Source organism: Pelobates fuscus, chromosome 5 (assembly GCF_036172605.1).
Source record: "Pelobates fuscus isolate aPelFus1 chromosome 5, aPelFus1.pri, whole genome shotgun sequence".
NCBI lineage: Eukaryota > Metazoa > Chordata > Amphibia > Anura > Pelobatidae > Pelobates > Pelobates fuscus.
In genome coordinates this window covers 361,246,192-361,265,503 of record NC_086321.1, presented here as the reverse complement: position 1 = coordinate 361,265,503, position 19,312 = coordinate 361,246,192, and the positions used below count along the sequence as shown (strand labels likewise).

General features: G+C 41.9%; 1 protein-coding gene across 2 annotated transcripts in view; it reads right to left on the bottom strand.

Annotated features, from left to right (window-relative positions):
• Window positions 1-4,548: 4,548 nt before the first annotated feature.
• The window catches only part of USP43 (ubiquitin specific peptidase 43), an 81,479-nt gene continuing 66,715 nt past the window's right edge, over window positions 4,549-19,312 (bottom strand). The window contains exons 9-15 of one of the 2 annotated variants that reach the window (XM_063456032.1): window positions 17,100-17,206; window positions 16,630-16,707; window positions 12,338-12,464; window positions 9,550-9,883; window positions 8,043-8,201; window positions 7,671-7,826; window positions 4,549-7,218 (exon numbers count right to left, since the gene is read on the bottom strand). In XM_063456032.1, the coding sequence (XP_063312102.1) occupies window positions 6,227-7,218; window positions 7,671-7,826; window positions 8,043-8,201; window positions 9,550-9,883; window positions 12,338-12,464; window positions 16,630-16,707; window positions 17,100-17,206 (1,953 nt within the window). In that variant the 3' untranslated portion in view covers window positions 4,549-6,226. The remainder of the gene's footprint in view (window positions 7,219-7,670; window positions 7,827-8,042; window positions 8,202-9,549; window positions 9,884-12,337; window positions 12,465-16,629; window positions 16,708-17,099; window positions 17,207-19,312) is intronic. The other variant, XM_063456033.1, reaches the window with a different exon arrangement.

Sequence of the window (19,312 nt, the reverse complement as noted above, 5' to 3'; positions counted from 1 at the left end):
ATAAGGGGAGTTTTATTAACTTTTAAGGGGGCTGAGGGGGGGCAAGCCACCTAAATGGTGGGCTTAGCACTATAGGGTCAGGAATACATGTTCGTGTTCCTGACCCGATAGTGCACCTTTAAGTTATTAGAAATGCAATTGCCAGATTGCCATTGATTAAGCTTTGTTGTAAAAGGAAAAAAAATATTTTGTGGGATGAGTGATGCCTTAGCTCTGACTCTGAGTGTGATCCCTTTATTACAGTCCTGGCACATCAAGTGTGGCTCACTTACAGTTATCATGATTGAGACAGTATTGGAGCTAAGAGAAAAACAGTTCTCCACTGTCTCCAGTGAAGGTTTAGATGAATCCCTGGTGGTCCAGTGGGGGAGTTGTGGTTAGGCCGTTCACAGCCTCAGAGTTTCAGCTGGTGTGTACCTGATTTTGGCATGTATGTTTTGTTACCTTGTGTCCTCCTCTGTAGGTAGAATGATCAACGGAACAATACCCGTCAAAGGGAAAAATTACAAAAAAAAACTGCTTCCATCGATAAAAAAAAAAAACAACCTTTTCGTTATAAATCTATACAAAATAATAATAAAAAAAACAGTGTGCGATGATGGGGGAACAAGACTGAAGAGATACAGCACACATTTTGTGCTACCATTTTTGAGCAACAGAAAACAAAACCAGGCAGTAGGTTTCCAAAAACACTTTAATTTTGTTTAAAAACAGTAAAAACAAATTGCCCATACACAGAGATTTATTGCATAGAACATACTTTAAAAACATCATATTTTCTCTTGAAGTTATCAAAATAGCTGCCTTCACAAGGCCTTTAAGTATATTAATTAATATTAATATAGATCTAAAACAATTATTAGTTATTTTTTTATAAATACTTTCATTTTTATCTCCCAAATATGTAAGAGATTTGCGTTTTACCTTAGAACATCAGAAATGCAGCATATATACAGTTATCTTGTAGAGGCTTACTACGGGGTTCCAAAATTCTTCATACCCCCCCAGAAAACATTAAACCTTCTGTTATTGGGATAAACCCCTTTAGGCAATACAGTAAAGGTCTGGATTTGTCATTACGCCATCTAGGCAGTTGCCTAGAATTACAATAAATAGAGTGAGTTAAGTGAATGTGGTTTACCAATAAGCCCCCCCCCCCCCCCCCCCCAGTGGTTTTGGTGCTTGGAGAGTTCCTTAAAACATATACTCCCCCGCATTTCCTTAAAAAATATATATATTTTTTATTATTTGGGCACGAATAGTTGAAATCTAGTGACACCTATCATGGATCCCAGACCTGGCACCGTGCAAACATATCACTACCCACAGAATCGCAAAATAAGTAATCCTTCAAGCATGCCAAATACTTGGTGTTTATTCTATAAAATACCGAATTTTAATGAATTGCAAAACATTGCCAAAAAAAGCCGACTCAGAAAAATGATCCAGCTAGGCTACATTCACAGACTAGTTATCCTAGCCTAAAAATGGCAATTCCGCTTTTAATTTGCCACCATTCATTGCTAAGTGAATAAATTACACATTGTTCTGTTTGTCTTGCTGTTAAAGAGTTAAAAGAAGGAACGGTAGAAAAAAAGCAATACAATTAAGTTGTGGTCTTAAAATAGTCCTGCACCTGAGGGTTTTGAAGACTCAATATGCGTGGAGAAAGCTCTTTTCTTGCACACTTCAATCTCCTAAGAATATTATACACCATATAACTTCGCCTGTAAAGCTGCAGACTTGGCTTGAGGATAAATAGTCTACTCCTTACGCACTCATTGCATCGGAGTGCGTTTTTTACATATTTAGTTTCTACACTGGTAAAAAAAAAAGCTGTCCTGTTAAAATAAAATAAAAAATAAATAAGAAATATAGCACATTTCATTGTACGATTTAAGCAATGTGCAGAATGATGCATTATAAATATACAGGCATTTTACATAAAGTCTACGTTTTGTTTAGTTTCAGACCATAACGTAGCAGAGTGAGTTAAAGCTCCATAACGTTCGATATGCTTATCCACAGGATTCTACCAAATGGAATGTGCAGCTTCTCCCAAAGACACTCTATTATGCTATCATACTCTGCTGTCTGTAGACGGCAGTCAGTCAGTGTTGTACCTAAGGAGTTTATGGACTGACTCTGTACCAAATGGCTGGAAAGCCGTATAAGCAGGCAAGGGTAGAACCCCGATTCTTCCTTTAATTGGGGACACTGTACACCAGTAAGGTACAACGGTGGATGCCCATCATATAGCATCATATTCAGTGAATGTGCCAACTGCCTGGAGATAGCGTTGCCCATTTTTATTAAATAATACAATTATGGACTTTTACATAAATGCCCCAGTTCTTGCCTCCCCTCCACTTTGCCACCCCGGGCCTATACACAAACACATTTCCAGACCTAAACACTATCAGGGCGATTAATGTAAGAATCCAAAGGGAATTTGTAATTTAACCCCTTAAGGACCAAACGTCTGGAATAAAAGGCAATCAGGACATGTCACACACGTCATGTGTCCTTAAGGGGTTAAGGGCAGAGTAGCTAAACGAAAAGTCTGGCTGACTTAGATAATTTTCCAGATTCGGCTATTTTGACCTTAAGTTTGAAATTCACTCTGAATTCTCACTTCAGTAAATAACCGTATATACGTCGGCGCTCTTACAAAAGCCATACAGCACCATGATACAATGGGTATGGGTGAAAATGTGTTTGTTTGTTTGCGTATTTGTTGCGTATTTGTTTTTTGTGAGAGTCTCTTTAAAAGTCATGTATGTGGGAAGAATAACATGCTCCATCCACAGAATCCTCTGCTTTTCTACACAAACAATGAATTACCGGTTGTGCCCACCAGCTCGATATCCGGAAGGTTACATTATCAGCTATACTGCAATCATTTTAATCTGCATGAATCCTTATTCTGTTGTTTAAACTGGGCCACTGGTTAGAAACGTCATATTACATTTGTTAGAAAAAAATATTTAAAAACAGGGTATAGAATGCATGGCTTTTGTACTTTACTTTATATATTATGTGTCACTACTTGTGCTATTATTGAACTCTGTATTTTATATCACCTGGCATGAAAATGAAATAAAAAAACAAAACAAAAACAAAACACTGTATCACTTAGAACCTAGAACTATATGTGCATTGGATGCAACAGTTTCCTTGTTTATCAGGGAAGGGAACATAAGGTTTAAAGTGAAGACCATGCGCGACAAAGCTTTTAACTTACAAAGCCCTTGGCCTGGTTGATAATGCAATAGATTATAGATAGTTAACCTTGGCACTGAAAGTTTGTGAACTTAAAATTCTCATGATGCCAAAAGCTGTCTGAGAATCGTGGGAGATCTTGTTAAGATACCTGCATGTCCAAGGTTAACCATCACCGCCTCCTACTCTATTTACTTGAAATTTTTTTTGGCCCTCCAGTATAAAGCCTCATTATCCGATCTGGACAGCCCTGAGATAGATAGTGGCACCCATCCAATATAAGAGGGAGTCTCTCGGAGGAGTTCAAAGGAGACGAGAAGCCTTTGAAGTAGATACAAATTTTCTGCATATTTCGACTGATTGTGATCAGAGCCAGTGGTGGCCTGTGTTCACTCTAATAAACTCCCGCCAGTCCAGTAAATCTCATGCAGAAAAAGCCATAGAGGCAGTCCATCATTAAATAGCTAGGATCCTATAATAGGTTTTCAAAAATTGAAGGCTGAATTCAAAGAGAAAGTAAATCAGAGTCTGTCTGTATCTTAAAGTGAAGTTAAAGCCAGGTCTGCTTCCGATAATTTATAACACAATCTATAGACTCTGCTAGAAGAATCGGCAACAAATGGGTACTTTAAATTATATTTACTGGACATATGGTTCAGAAGCTCTGCTGCAAAGTACATCAATGAATGCATCTCTACATACCCATTGCAGCTACCACACTTTATACCTTTTTTAATGATGGTGCAGATACTAACGGTAAAATACTAATGTAGGAATTAATTTTATCCAGCACATTTTATCTAGCAAATTGGCTTCATAAAATGCCTGTCATGATCACTTCGGCACAGCATGCACCCTTTCAACATCCCTAGCAGGACTGATTACTAAACATTCCAGATGTAATACAGTTATAATATATTTCAGCCTAATACTGTATTAAAGGCAGATAAAGGCCTCTACTCTGTTTTTTACACAAAGCATATTGATAGTTGCAGTCTAAATTTTCTTTTACAGTGTCATGGAAGGTAAACCGTAAACTTGCGCACAAATGCTTTTTGGGCGGCGCAAGCAAATTAAATGTCTTTTAATCTATGCCAAAATTAAATCGATTCATTCGGGGTTTACTTTATTCAATGAATAAGGCTCCACAGGTAAATTCTGGAAGGATCGATTTATTCGGGCGCAGATTAAAACACGTTTGATTAGTTCGTGCCAGCTGAACAATATTTGTGCACAAGTCTAGTAAACAGTTTTGACTTGATACATTTGCACATTGTTGCCCAATCAATCATCCCACCCCAAACCACACTGTCTACCCAAACAAGGGCGTCTAATTCCAGATCTCTTCGTGCTGCTGAAAAACACCATCCTAATTTTTCAAGGCGGTCAGAATGATGTGGTATTGTGGTCCATGGATAGCTGGGGATAAACAATTAGACTCCCTATGTTATGGTGATACTTGTGGCTGTGGACCAGCTATGGTCTAAATTATGCCCCACACATATGGTGTACCTAATTCACACCAAAAAAAATAAAAAACAACACAAAAAAAATGTGTGTGTGGGCGAACAAGATGTGTGTTAATAGTTAATTTTGTTGTAATGCTTTTATGTACATACTGATACCATTTTCCCCTACCAATACCCAATTCTGAAAACTGCACAGTTCAATACCCCACCAAAAAAGTTCCAATTTTATAAGAAAAAAAAAATATTTATTGTTACTTAACCTAGGGGGTCTATACCATAAACTGAGAAGTGTGGATTCATTTTCTAATTTGGATGATCTGGCCTTAAATTTGAAATTCCTTTTCACACATCCTCGCTTGGTGAACACACCAGACAGAATGGAATGTATTCACTAAACATCAAATAATGTAAAAAAGAAATCAAAACTGGGAAATTTAGTTTAACATAGACAAGTTGAAGTAAGCCAACATGGTTTTTCTTGTTTAAATGTTGCAATTGGGTTTTTAAATTTACTACAATTCGCTGTTCGGGAATAACCTTTCTGCAGCTTATTTAGAATCACTCAAAACTCTAAAAAGAAAATGGAATACCATGCAGTTATGGAGGATGAACTTATGGCAGTAAGTGGGCAATGCTACACTTCATGGAGAACCCGGGCCAAGGGAGTTTTAGTACCGAGTGGTTTATCCATTAAACAGTGAGTTAACAAAACAGCGTTAGCCAAATTCGAGAGGTTTTCGAAGTTGGCTATTTTGGCTTGTATGTGCAATTCCCTTGTAAATTTTAAATTTCATTTTAAGGAATATCCCTTCATGTGGTTAAGTAAAGTGTTTATAAGCCCCTGATCACTGAAATTGCACACATCTCCAGGATCTCTCACTATTTAATGAATACACGACTTTATAGCCACAAAGGCTTCCATCACTCATCTATACTGGAAGACAAAAAAATGTGCAGGAATTAAATCATTCAGTGACATTTTTTTTTATCTTGTCCACTAATTTCTGACTAGGGTTGGGCAAAAATACAAATATGAAATTTTTGCTTCCTTGCATCAACCATTTCAGTCCATTATCACATTAAGTTAATAGAGAGAACTGAAGTGAACACATTTTTATGGGTTAAAGAGCCATAGCAAAGAAGTTCACTGTAATGTGAAACGTGAGTTTTTACCCAGCCTTATTCGGGACACATTATTCGAAGATTTGAGAAGATTTTGGTAACATTGATTCTGTTTTTCTGTGTGACTGGATCTTTGTGTATTTTCCAGTATGCAAAATATACATGGGTGTATGTGGGTTATCAAGACTTTAGAACTTGTGTACATACACGCACAGGGCACTAGAGGGCATCTTGTGTTTGAAAGTCTATGTATTTTGTACTTGTGTATTAAAATATCCATCATTTCACAAATTTCAATAAGACCTTGGTGAATGTGCCTTCATGTTCCCTATAAAGAACTTAGTTCCTGTCAATTCACGATTTGAAAATCACCATAAAAATGGAAATCGTGAACCTTGCACTATAGCCCTCTCCTAGAAGCTTGATTCAGGCACAGATTTCTTCCTGCCCAAAGAGGACGTCTGGTACCTCATTCTTTGCAGTGTGCCGGACAACACCTTGTCTGTAGACCCTTGTACGGGCAGCTGGGTGGAAGCACTCCCATTTTTGTGGAGAGAGGTGGACCTCTTTAAAGTCCATTCCACCTTGTTCTGGACATTGGATGAGCTCTGAGCTCGTCTGATTTCAGCCTTTGATTTGTCACTGATCAGGTCCTCTTTGTGACGTCTTGGCATTGTACCACTAGTCCGCCTGTCACCCAGCACCCCATTATCTAAAGAAGTCCTGGACACACCATTAGGAAGCTCGGATATTTTGGCATTTTCAGGTCCACATGGCTTCCTGGACTCCTTCCCAAAACTTGACCTCGGTTTAGTGAACTTGGCTGCTTGCTGTCCTTCTGCCTCAGATGATGATGTCCTCCTGTTGTCCCTATCTTTACTAAGGCTTCTTTGGTTATTATCTCCCTTTTTCCCTGATTGTTTTGCTGGTGATGGATTATCTCCAGATGATTTTGCATCTCTGGTGTTTGTCTGCATAAATCCTTCTTTTCTTCCAGTCTGGGTACCTTCTTGAAGGTTCACCTTCTCCTTTGGCTTTCCCCTGAGTGTGTCTGTTTTGGAAGAAGATGTTACTGTCCCAGACGGACTTCCAGTAGAACTCACTGGAGTTGTGCCATTGGCATTGGGGTCTTTTGAAGGGTTAGACTTTGGCTGAGTTCCTCTGGCTTTGCTTTCAGCATTGGTCATCAGTGGGACAATGGATTCATTGGTATATTTGGGTCTTCTTCCAGATTCCAAATACTCTATCAGTTCACCAGACCCACGTTTTGACTTGTCTTTTGATCCAAACGACCATCGTAGAGGCATTGCTTTACTGATGCTCAATTTTAGCTTCGTGGCTGATGACACCTTCATACTTGCACTGCGTCCCTTCACTCCACGCACAAATGACTCTGAACCAACATCTGAAAAAAAACAAGAAGGAAGATGTTGAAATCATTATCCTGGTTTGTTTTATGTTTTTTTTTATGAAGTGTAAAATCAAGAAAAAAACATTCCATTAGTTTCCATGGTGATTGCTGTACATTTGACACTTGACGACAGAATACACTTAGAAACTTGCCACATCAGTGTGCTGATATTTAAATGAGCATTTAATGGGTAGAATTATGCCTGGCTTGGAAATATTACATTGTATAATCCTAAATGCATAGGAATGGTTTTATATGTACATAGTATGGTGACACTTAGATAGGTGACACTTAGATCAGCAAATCAGGTGTAAAATGTTCTTCTGTGACATATCTTCACTTGTAACTCTGTATTTATAATGCACATACTAATAAAACTGCTTTAGTACATGGTGTCTAGAATATATGAACAAATCATAGTTACAAAAACCAAGAGTGTAACCAACCATTCTCTGAGTGTGTTTCCTTATTAAGGTCGACTGGGGAGTCCAGTGTTTGGGGCACAGGAGAGCAGCTGGTGGCAGTGCGGGAAACCACACTCTCTCTCTTGCTGCCGTTCAGCCTGAGGGCCCAGTGATCAGACATGGAGGAGGAAGTGGAACCTGCAGATAAAAAAAAAACAATATCTCATTTAGCAAGATGAATAGGTTCCTTCGAGTGTTGGGACTACACCTCATGCCACACACAGCCATCAAAGAAAAGGGTGATCATCGGAAAACGGTCTCAGCGATGATCTAATTGTACGGTATAACTGTGTTTGTGTCTGTCCTGCCTCTGTATATTTGTAGCTGAGTGTATAAATAATAGAGGTGACTTACCTCTGACAGAGCTGCAGGCAGACCAAGCTGGGATTGTATTCCTCTTCTGGTAAAAGAGGAGGTAGGCTCCACGGGTGCACACATCGTCGTCCTCAACATGCTCTACATTACTGTCATCGTAGCTGTACCAGCGGGCATCCAGCGAATTCCTGCAGTAAGCTGTGAAAATATGATACACAGGGCCTAATATTATCCTGAAAGAATGTGTCTCATCACGAAACCCTCTAAAGCTCATGGAACCCGATGAAATAAAATTAAAAGAAAAAAAATCACCAGTTAATGTGTTAGCTAGCTACATAGTATGCTGGGGAAAAAAACAAGAAAAATAAATTAATAAAAACCTAGCCCATGTTTGTTATGTTGAATCTTTCATATATCCCCACTGAATATAAACCGATCAATTTTCAGTTGAGCTGCAAAAAAAGGCAAAAATTCCCTCTTTCCTCAAAATTGGCAATTTGAGATTACGGGATGTGTGTGTTCGGTGCTAAATACACCTTATGTGAAAAGATGATGGCTAGTTATGGGCAATTAATGATCCAGACAATAATGTGGTAAATGCCCATTTATTGCTTCCTAGTGTTCGGGCCATAATCACATCAGCCAGCGAGGGAAAACATCTCTTAAGCAGGGTCAGTGTGTATCACAATTTGTAATGTTACGGTCTCTGTTTCTTTATATTTACAAATTAACCCCTATAAAGCTGGCCTATAGGCACAGAATAACATGATAATCCTGACCAGTGCACAGTCAACCCTAAAGGTATAGAATTGCAACAACAAAAAAACAGAAATATATGATAAACTCTCATAAGTGTATGCAGCCTTCCCTAAAAGTACAGTTATATAACGAGTCCTCACCAGTACACAACTCTAAAAGCAAAAAATTATATAATTAATCCCCACCAGACTACAGCCAATTATAAGGGTACATAACTTTATAATAATCCCTCACCAGGGTACAGCCAACCCTAAATGCATATAATTTTATGATAAGCCCTCACCAGGGTACATCCAAATCTAAAGGCATAGTATGTTATGATAATCCCTCACCAGGGTATATCCAACTCTAAAGACATAGAATTATATTATAATCCCTCACCAGTGTACATCTAACTCTAAAGGCATAGAATGTTCTGATAATCCCTCACCAGGGTACATCCAACCCCAAAGACATAGAATTATATGATAATCCCTCACCAGGATACATCGAACCCAAAAGGCATAGTATGTTATGATAATCCCTCACCAGGGTACATCCAACTCTAAAGGCATAGTATGTTATGATAATCCCTCATCAGGGTACATCCAACCCCAAAGACATAGAATTAAATGATAATCCCTCACAAGGGTACATCCAACTCTCTCTGCCGTCTCTGCCATGTGATGTCTGCCCTAAAGGTACAGAATTTTATGAGATTAGGGCAGACAGGATACCTCATAGGAATAATCGTAGCCACATATAAATAATATAAGGGTTTTTCACTAGGAATATGAGAGTGCCTCACCTGTGTAGTGCCCACCCTGTAGACTTCCATGGTGATTGCACACAGCGTATAGATCATAAAATACACCCGGCTGTCCATTCTCCATCTGATAAGATGCCCATGGGCTCAACATGCTCTTCTGTCGCTGGCCCCTCTTTACTGCATGTGGAGTCATGTCCATTCCAAAGAGAGGGAATCTGACCAGGGTGGACAGTTTGTTCCTGCGGCCCCCAACTTGTCGAAACCTCTTAAGGTGGACTATGAGAATGTCTGGGAGGGTCCAAAGGCTTAGCTTGACAGTTCCTTGCTGCAGGACCTTACAGTGCGGGCACCTCCAGGCATCATCTGGTGCCAACTAAAAAACAGTTAAAATTACAGCTATTATTATTATAAAACGCCAACATATTCCATGGCACGGCACAATTGGGGGAAATACAGTACAATATATATACACACAACTACAAAGGTATAGAGGGCACTGCCCATGAGCCAAGATCTAAAAACTGAAGGTCTTTTATGAAAAGTATTTAGCTACATTGCCCATGAGTTTACAATCTAAGTTATGTTTTACCAATAGTGATGTCCCGAACAGTTCGCCGGGAACCGTTCGCCAGTGAACATAGCGTGTTCGCAGTTGCGGACACGCGCGATGTTCGGTCCGCCCCCTATTCGTCATGGAGGGTCTGGGAGGGAGGGTCTGCTGCTGATTGGCTGGAATGTGTCTGCTGACTGTGAGGTACAGGGTCAAAGTTTACTCAATGATGACGAATAGGGGGCGGACCGAACATCACACGCTATACACACACGCTATACATCACACGCTATATTCGCTGGCGAACGGTTCCCGGCGAACTGTTAGGGACATCACTATTTACCAATGCTGCATTTCCAAAAATGCCGATCTACGCTGATAAAGTATTTAACATTTATAAAAACAAAAATCTCTTGATGATAGAGGGTTTTAGGTCAGAGGGTTCTAGGTCAGTTTAGAGTGGAAAGAAGCTCACTGGTTCTTGCTGTAATCCCCCACTATTCTAAATAAGGTAATTGTATTTCCAATACCCATTGCCACACTGGTTCTATGGCACACAGCAGATCCCTAATACTTAATTGTCTGTAGGGTATTGCTTATGCTGCCACCTGCTACAATTACAAGACCCTCCTCATAATGTGTTTTTCCATTAGTAAACTGCATTTGATCAGTAACAAAGGGGTTGCAGGGGGTGTGGATCGAACCAGGGTATGCATCATGGGGGGCTGACACCAGGGCCTGCGCGTTCTTTAAGGCACACCAGCTCTGGAGTGCAGGATACGAGTGACCCGGCAGGGGGGAAGCGCACAGCTTCACAGGTAGGTAGGAGGTACAGGTACAGTTAAGTAGGAGGTACACAAGGAAAGGGGTGATACCACCAGGGGAGGGGGGGGAGATACCACCAGGGGGGGGAGGGGAGAGAGACCACCAGGGTAAAGGGACAGAGAGAGACCACCAGGGGTGGGGGGAAGAGGAGAGACCACTAAGGGACAAGGGAGGGGTGAGACCTCTAAGGGAAATGGGGGCAGGGCAGAGCACAGGGGCACAAGGGACAGGGGAGCAGGGGAGGGAACAGGGAAAGCAATAAGGGACAGGAGGGGAGGGAAGTTTACAAGGGATACACAGAGGGGCTCAGGAGGGAGACGCACAGAGGGGCCTGGGGGTGGGAGGGGAAAGACACACAGAGGGCCACAAACCCACTCTTTCACACTACACACATACACAATGCATCCTTACACATACAGAGAAACACACAATGTTTCCTTACACACACAAACACACACACACAAACATAGAATGCATCCCTACTCAGACACCGAAACATACAGTGAATCCTATACACACACACACAGAAACACACCATGCTTCCCTTACACACTCGGCCTTACACACAATGCATCCATTACACACACACAATGCAACCCATACGCACACACACAACCACATACTGCTTCTCTTACACAGACATAAACACAATGCATCTTACACACACTCAATGTACCCCTTACATACACAGAAACACACCTTGCATCCCTTACACATACAAACACAGATTTACACAGTGCATCCCTTACACACACAGACACACAATGCATTCCTTATACACAAATACACACTGCTTCCTATCCCTTACACACAAACACACTGCAACCCCTATACACACACACACACTACATCCCACACACAAACTGGTATTCCTATACACTACATTCCATAAGAACACACACACATTACATCCTCTACAATAATACATCCAGAGAGCCTGGTCTACACCTGACCAGTGGAGCCAGATTGCAGCCTGAGCCCATCATCAACCTCTTGTCCTCATCTAGTGGTAAGTAGCCTCACTAATCTCTAATTTACATTAAGGGACACTATAGTCACCAGTACCGCTACAGCATGATGTAGTGGTTCTGGTGTCAATAACCTGTTCCGACAGGCTTTTTAATGTAAACACACTGCCTTTTCAGAGAAAACACACTGTGTGCAGCACTGGCGTTGGCTCATATGTCAGGTCATATGGGTGGGGCACATGGTGGGCAGAGCATACGAGGGGGCGGCAAATATTTGTTTACCTAGGGCGGCAAAAATCCTTGCACCGGCCCTGATGGGAGTTATGATTTACGAGTTACATTAGTAAAAAACAAACAAACAAAAAAAACATTATTAAGGTGGTTGTGGTCACCCTGTGAGTTACCGTACTGGGTGACACTAACCCTAGTGACGCCAATGCATTTGATAGATATTTTAGAGGAACACTGTGGTGACATTAGGTACCTGCTCCTCCTTGGTGTACAGCTGAAAGCACTCATCCAGGGTGCAGCTCTGCTGCTGGTGGTCCAGTTGTTGGGATCTTACAGACTCTGCATCTTGAACAACTTCCTCCTGGATAGGACCAAACAACCTGCAGGTATTAAGAGGAACATTCAGTGAGAAGATAAAAACATTTCCTTAAGTCCTGGTTCCTTGTGATGCTCCTTAACTCCACTCTTTTCTTGTTAACCCAGACTAAACCAATGACTCCAAGTGGTTTAATGCAGCTGAAGTTATATGTATTTCACACTGCTTATGGGGATATGTAAAATATCCTAGGGTAGCATTAAAGGGACTTTACAATGATCAGTTGCAACATAAAAACCACCTGCGTAATATCGTGTAGGTTCCCCCCGTGCTGCCAAAACAGCTCTGATGCATCAAGACATGGACTCCACAAGACCTCTGAACATGTCCTGTGGTATCTGGCACCAAGACAGCAGATCCTTTAAGGCCTACATGGATCGGATTTCTTCTTCCAGAACATCCCATAGATGCTCAACCAGATTAAAATCTGAGGAATTTGGAAGCCAAGGCAACATATTGAATTCTTTGTCATGTTCCTCAAACCAGGCCGGAACTATTTTTGCAGTGTGGCAGGGTTCATTATCCTGCTGAAAGAGCCCACTGTCATCAGGAAACACCATTGCCACAAAAGGATGTATGTGATCTGCAACAATCTCTAGATAGGTGGTACGTGTCAAAGCAACATCTGTGTGAATACTAGGACCCAATGTTTCCCAGCCGAACATTGCCCAGAGTATAACACTGCCCAGCCTGCATTATTCCCATAGTACATCCTACTGCCATCTCTTCCCCAAGTAAACAATGCACATGCCCCCGGCCATCCACCTGATCTAAAAGAAAATGTGACTAATTAGACCAGGCAACAATTCACAGACCTGCTTCTCCCCCATCTCCTCAAAGTCTAGAATTCCATTAGAGACCACCATGAGATACCCACAGAAGTGCTGGCAGCCAACATCACCATGATTCCCAAAGAGGGTAGGGATGCAGAGCAATTACAGGCCAATCTCCCTACTAAACTGTGACCTCACATTGGTACTTAAATTTATTTGGCGCAAAACTAAAGCCAGAATTAGCCATGACACTGTTACACGTCCAAAGGCAGAGGGCGGACTAGCCCTACCGGACTTTAGACAATACTACCTGGTGACACACATCCACAGAATAACAGAGTGGGCCAAACAGGGAGCTTCCAAACTCTGGAAGACTGTAGAAACAGCGCTATTGGGACGACCAGTAAAAGTCCTCCGTTGGCTGGACTCACTACACTGCGTGAGAACAGCAGCCCCGCACCCAGTAATCAAAGCCACAACACATGTCTGGCACCTTCTGCCGACCAAATTGGAGCTCATCTCCTTCCCCTCCCCACTGTACCCAATAGTACACAACCCAGCAATTCCTCCAGGACTGGATGCGCGAGTATTTCAATCACTTCTAGGACACAACCTCCCCCAACTAAGACATGCGACACAAGACAGTATCATCAAGCCCCTGACGGACCTCCCAAACCCCACCACACTAAACTTCAAGCCCCACTTTAGATACAGATAACTAGCACACCTCAATAACGCAGACACACTTGGTTTCAAGGGAACCCACAGACTTCGAGGCACTGTGTATGGACCATGAGCCCATGGAGAGGGGATTCTCACTTCTCTCCCAATTCCTTATGAGACGCAGGAGACTATCTGCCCCAAGCTACACAGGGAAATGGGAGACCACCCTTAAAAATCACACTCACACCCACACAGTGGTCCAAAATCTGCACCCTGACACTGCATTGTGCACCATCCAGTGGGACACAAGAAACGGCATATAAGCTGCTAGCTCACTGGTATAGGACACCCCTACTACTACACGCTATAGAACCCTTGGTCACGGACCGCTGCTGGAGATGTAAGCAGGCCACAGGCTCACTTCTGCATATATGGTGGGACTGACACCTAATCAGACCATACTGGGCCACTATCCACAAAATACTACAGAAATTCTCAGATGAACCCCCACCTTTGCAACCTGCCACATTACTTTTACACCATACCAAACTTCACACATCAATCTACAAGAAATCACTCACTATAAAAATTCTCAATGTAGCCCCCGATGGCCACCTGATTCCAGCACATGGAAGAGCTATGCACTATGGAGGAACTCACCATGCTAGTGGAACTCAGACATATATGGCAATCTGGACGCAATGGATCCTCGTGGTGGAGTCTGCAGATTTCCGCTCCCTGTGGCACTGATTTTCTCTCCCCCACTGCCCTAGACCCCCTTTCCCCCCTCCCTCTGCCCTCTGTGCCCACTCTGTGTCGGACGCTCAATGGTGCTCTACAGACCGATCTAGGCACCACCTGCAGCTTTCTAAACCAGTTATTATGTTTGTTAGCTTTCCATATATATTAGCTAATTGGGATCTGCGCATCCATTCACATCTTGTCATGCATTATTAAGGGACCTGCGCATACCAACTATCTAAATTGTTACTTGGAACAGTCTGACAGAAACGGGAAGCATGGACAGGACCATTGCATTTATAAACACTATTGTGTAATTATTTTTATCTTGTTCAATAAATATCCTCTTTTTGGAATAACCTCTGGAATATCGTTTTGGTGATTCTAAAGACCAGTCCGGAGAGAAATCCAAAGGAGGAACTCTAGCCCCCTATTGATATCGTGGGTGGCACCCATAAGGCGCTTTTATCCTCTGATTTTTGTGATTGCAACCGATAATTAGCGTTTGTCACTTATTTAACAATAGCACACTATGTTATATTTGTGTTTATAGGTTTCACCAGTTGTCCTTCCTTGCACTAATTTTGGTAGGCACTAACCACTGCATCCAGGGCTGGTGCAACCATAAGGCGGCACAAGTGTTTGCCTTAGGGCGCACCGGCTCTGGGGGAGCAATATCCAGGCTCACAGCGTGGCAGAGCAGACCATGATAGAGAATCTTTTGTATCCTCTACCCGGTCTGACAGGAAGTGTCCACTGACAGCAATGAACTGCTTCCTGTCAGACCAGGTAGAGGAGGCAGAAGTTCCTATACCAAGATTCGCTTGGCCACGCCACAGAAGGGAGGTAAGCAGGCACGCAAATGGGGAGAGAGGTGTAGGGTAAAAGAGAGATACAAAAAAAGGGCCTGGGAAAAGGGACAATGACACACAGAGGGACTGGAGAAGGAGACAATGACATACACACAGGGGCTGGGGAAGGGGAAACAGATACATACAGAGAGGTTGGGGAAGGGGACACAGAGGCACTTAGAGGGGCTGGGGAAGGGCATAATGACACACACTGGAGGGCTGGGGAAGGGGACATGATATGCACAGAAGGGCTGGCAAAGGGTACCCAGAGACACACTGAGGGATTGGAGTAGTGGACAATGACACACATAAAAGGGCTGGGGAAGTGGACAATGACTGACACAGAGGGGCTGGGAAAGTGGACAATGAAACACACATCAGGGCTGGGGAAAGGGACAATGACGCACGCAGATGGGCTTGGGAAGTGGACAATGACAGACACAGAGGGGCTGGAGAAGTGGACAATGACACACACAGAGGGGCTGGGGAAGGGGACACAGACAGGAATTGGGGACGGGAACAATGACATACAGAGAGGGGCTGGGGAAGAAAAACACTGATACACAAAAAAGGGCTGCACTCAAAGATGCATGGGAGTAAAGGACACACAAAGTGGCTGGGGAAAAGTAAGAGACACACAAAATGGCTGGGGAGAAGAGACTACCAATGTAGCCAAAATCCTTGCACCAGCCTTTACTGCATACCTGGGAACAGCCCACAACACTTGACATTTTGAAGATACTCTGACTCAGTTGTCAAGCCATCACTATTTGGCCCTTGTCAAAGTCCCTCAGATCTTTTTGCTTGCCCATTTTTCCTGCTTACAACCCATGAAATTCAAGCTGTTCACTTGCTGCCCAATATATCCCATCCATTAAAAGGTGCCATTATAACAATATAGTTGATGTTATTCACTTCACCTGTCAGTGGTTTTAATGTTGTGGCTGGTCAGTGTATATTGTAAAGGAGCCCATTGGACCTCTTCTTTCAGGAAGTAAGGGGATGACTATATTATATATGAAGAGGTTTGTAATGGTGTGTCCAAACATCCATTTATATGATATTTATATGATATAACATTCTGATAGAGATGTGAATTCCATTTTAGGAGGGACTTATACAGGAGGATAATCATACTCACCGCTCTTTGGTTTTAGAGTCCCATTCTACTGCCAACTTTACATGGGGAGGTCCACCGGCACCACTCATCTGCAGAGCCCTGTCATAAACAAACAGCAATGTTAGAAATACACAAAGTATCCATTCTAGTACGTTGTATGATGGTTGTAGGTAGAGAAGGGCCTAAGAGCATCCAACTCAAACTCATAATGTATATGATGCATTATTAAAACTCTGTGACGCATTCATACGCAATGCACGCAACTGTAAGGTTTATTTCTGCAGAGCTCTGTAATACACTCAAACACAACATACTTTTTGGTGAGTTTTATTGTTGTGGAGCTTTGTGATATACAGATAAACACAACGATACTGTAAAATGTAATTACTGTGATGCTAGTACAAACACAAACAAACTAAATAAATAAATTAAAAGCCATAATGTTTGGCACATACTCTTGTTAGGCAGAGATTCTCAATAGAACAACTCACCGATCAACTGCAGGGTGTTGTAGAGGTCGTGCATCTTTTGGAGAGAGGTAACTGCTATTAGCTGGTCCTCCTACTACTCGAATACGGAAAAGGGCTGATCCGTTCTGCTGAGAGAGGATAGCAAGAAATCAGTTAGTGGATGAGGCCTGGTCTGATATTGCCGAGACTTTACTATGTTATCTCAAAATCATAATATTGCTCCCTGCTGCATTATATGTAAACATAGAACAGGTGTTGGCAACATTTGTCATTCCGGTTGATGTGGACTCCATAATGCTCTTACAGCCATGCTGTCAAAGCATCGGGGGAGATGTAGTCCACAACATCTGGAGTTCTGACAGTTGAATACTTAATTTAATTTTAGTGCCATATACATTTTTTTTTTATTCTATCTACCTGGCTTCCTGTCTACAGTTCCAGAGAGGACCTCACTAAAGAATCCTAAGTGGGAATTACAGCACCTACACCATATACATTGAACAGTTTGCCCTGCTCAAATAAATGTGAGTACAATACCTCTTAAATACTTTTATTTTGTATTATACAGAGAAACTATTGTTCCTTATTTTTTTTCTTTTGGGTTACTACACTGCTGAGATATCTGCTGAATGTATTCTCATCAATATCCTACCAGTGGGATCAAAAAAAATGAAGGTGAATCATACTAAAGCTTGTGTTAGCTCTACCAAATGTGAGTAAGACCACAAAGACCTGCACAGTATTTATTATGATTTTGTTGTGAAACACTGCACCACTAGAATTTTCTCGGTTTCTCTTTGAATGTGGGTACGGATTTTAAGCCAATCCTGATTTTGTTACTTCTACAAAGGAAAGAATCACCTAAAAGAATCTTGCTGTTTCATTACCAACGATACCTCAAAGTTTGTACTTTTTATTTTAAGATTTGTTACTACTACTATTTGAACATTTTTACTGTATATTGTGTTATTACTTTTCTATTGTTTTTTAAAAAATCTGATTTTATTATTTTTTTTAAACAGATTTTTAGTCCCAACCTTACTTTTGGTTTCTTATTGATTTCTCGTGGTTGTAGCTGAAATTTCTAAACAGTGAGCCATTAGGAAGATAAACGTACCCAACACTCTTGTAGTTCTCATCGCAAACACTGGCTGATGGGAAATGGTAGGTGTAAAAAAAACTACCCTGTTTTGTTTGTTAAATTGGATTTTTCTCGTTCGGTAGATAAAATTACTGAACACCGACCACCCCCCGGCTTATTAACTACAAAGGAAACTGCATGCTTAAGTGCTCTCCCTGTGTGGCCACCGTTCGTATGGCCGAACACCACGTGTTGGAGAAAATGGCGGCCATCTTGTTCGCATGACTTGGTCGTTGAGTGTCTGGAACTAAAATCGGACACTCGACTTCCAGAATGCTGGTCAACTTCGCCTGCTTCTTTTCACCGACCAGCCAGGAGATCGCTATTCGGTAGGTTTATTCCCACGAATTAGGGGAACAAACGCTACCTATGAGCCAGGGGAACAGTTTGTGAATTTGTTCGTTTTTTAGTCTACCCAAAATGGACCGACCGCTTCCTCTGAAACTGTGGAACTATTTTGGGCATAGGACCATGCGTGCGGTCAGTCAAATTATGACTTCCAGGAAATTCCTGAATCCCTGAACCGATCTGGATGATTTTTGGATATGTTGGTCACCCAGATCGGGGCTCTCAGGGAAAGAAACTGTGGGTATTTTGTGTGTTTAAATGTAATTTTGGGGTTTTGTAAAAATGTATGTTTTCTGTGCCTGTAGATAATTGAGTTTAATACAGTGCTGACTCAATTATCTCCCAGACATAGGGGAGGAATTGACGTATTTTGCATGGGAGTGTCCTGGACCTGAGAGCCAATGTAATCATGTGTATGTTTTTACTGTAGTCTACTCTCAGGTCCAGGGAGGAGTGCCATGTCTCAGGTCCAGGACACTCCCATACAAAACAAGATAATCCCTCCTCTGTGCCTGGGAGATAATTGAGTCAAGCACTGTATAAAACTCAATTATCTCCAGGCACAAAAAACACACATTTCCCAAACACCCCAAAAGTACCTTAAAAATACATAAAACCCGGGGGGCGGAGCCTGCGCCTAAACCGGAGCGGTTAACACCAGCTCCGCAACTTTTCATCCAAAAACCCTCAAAAATAAGCCAAAACACCCTCACTCAAAAGCAACCCACCCGAAAGTGCAGAGGAC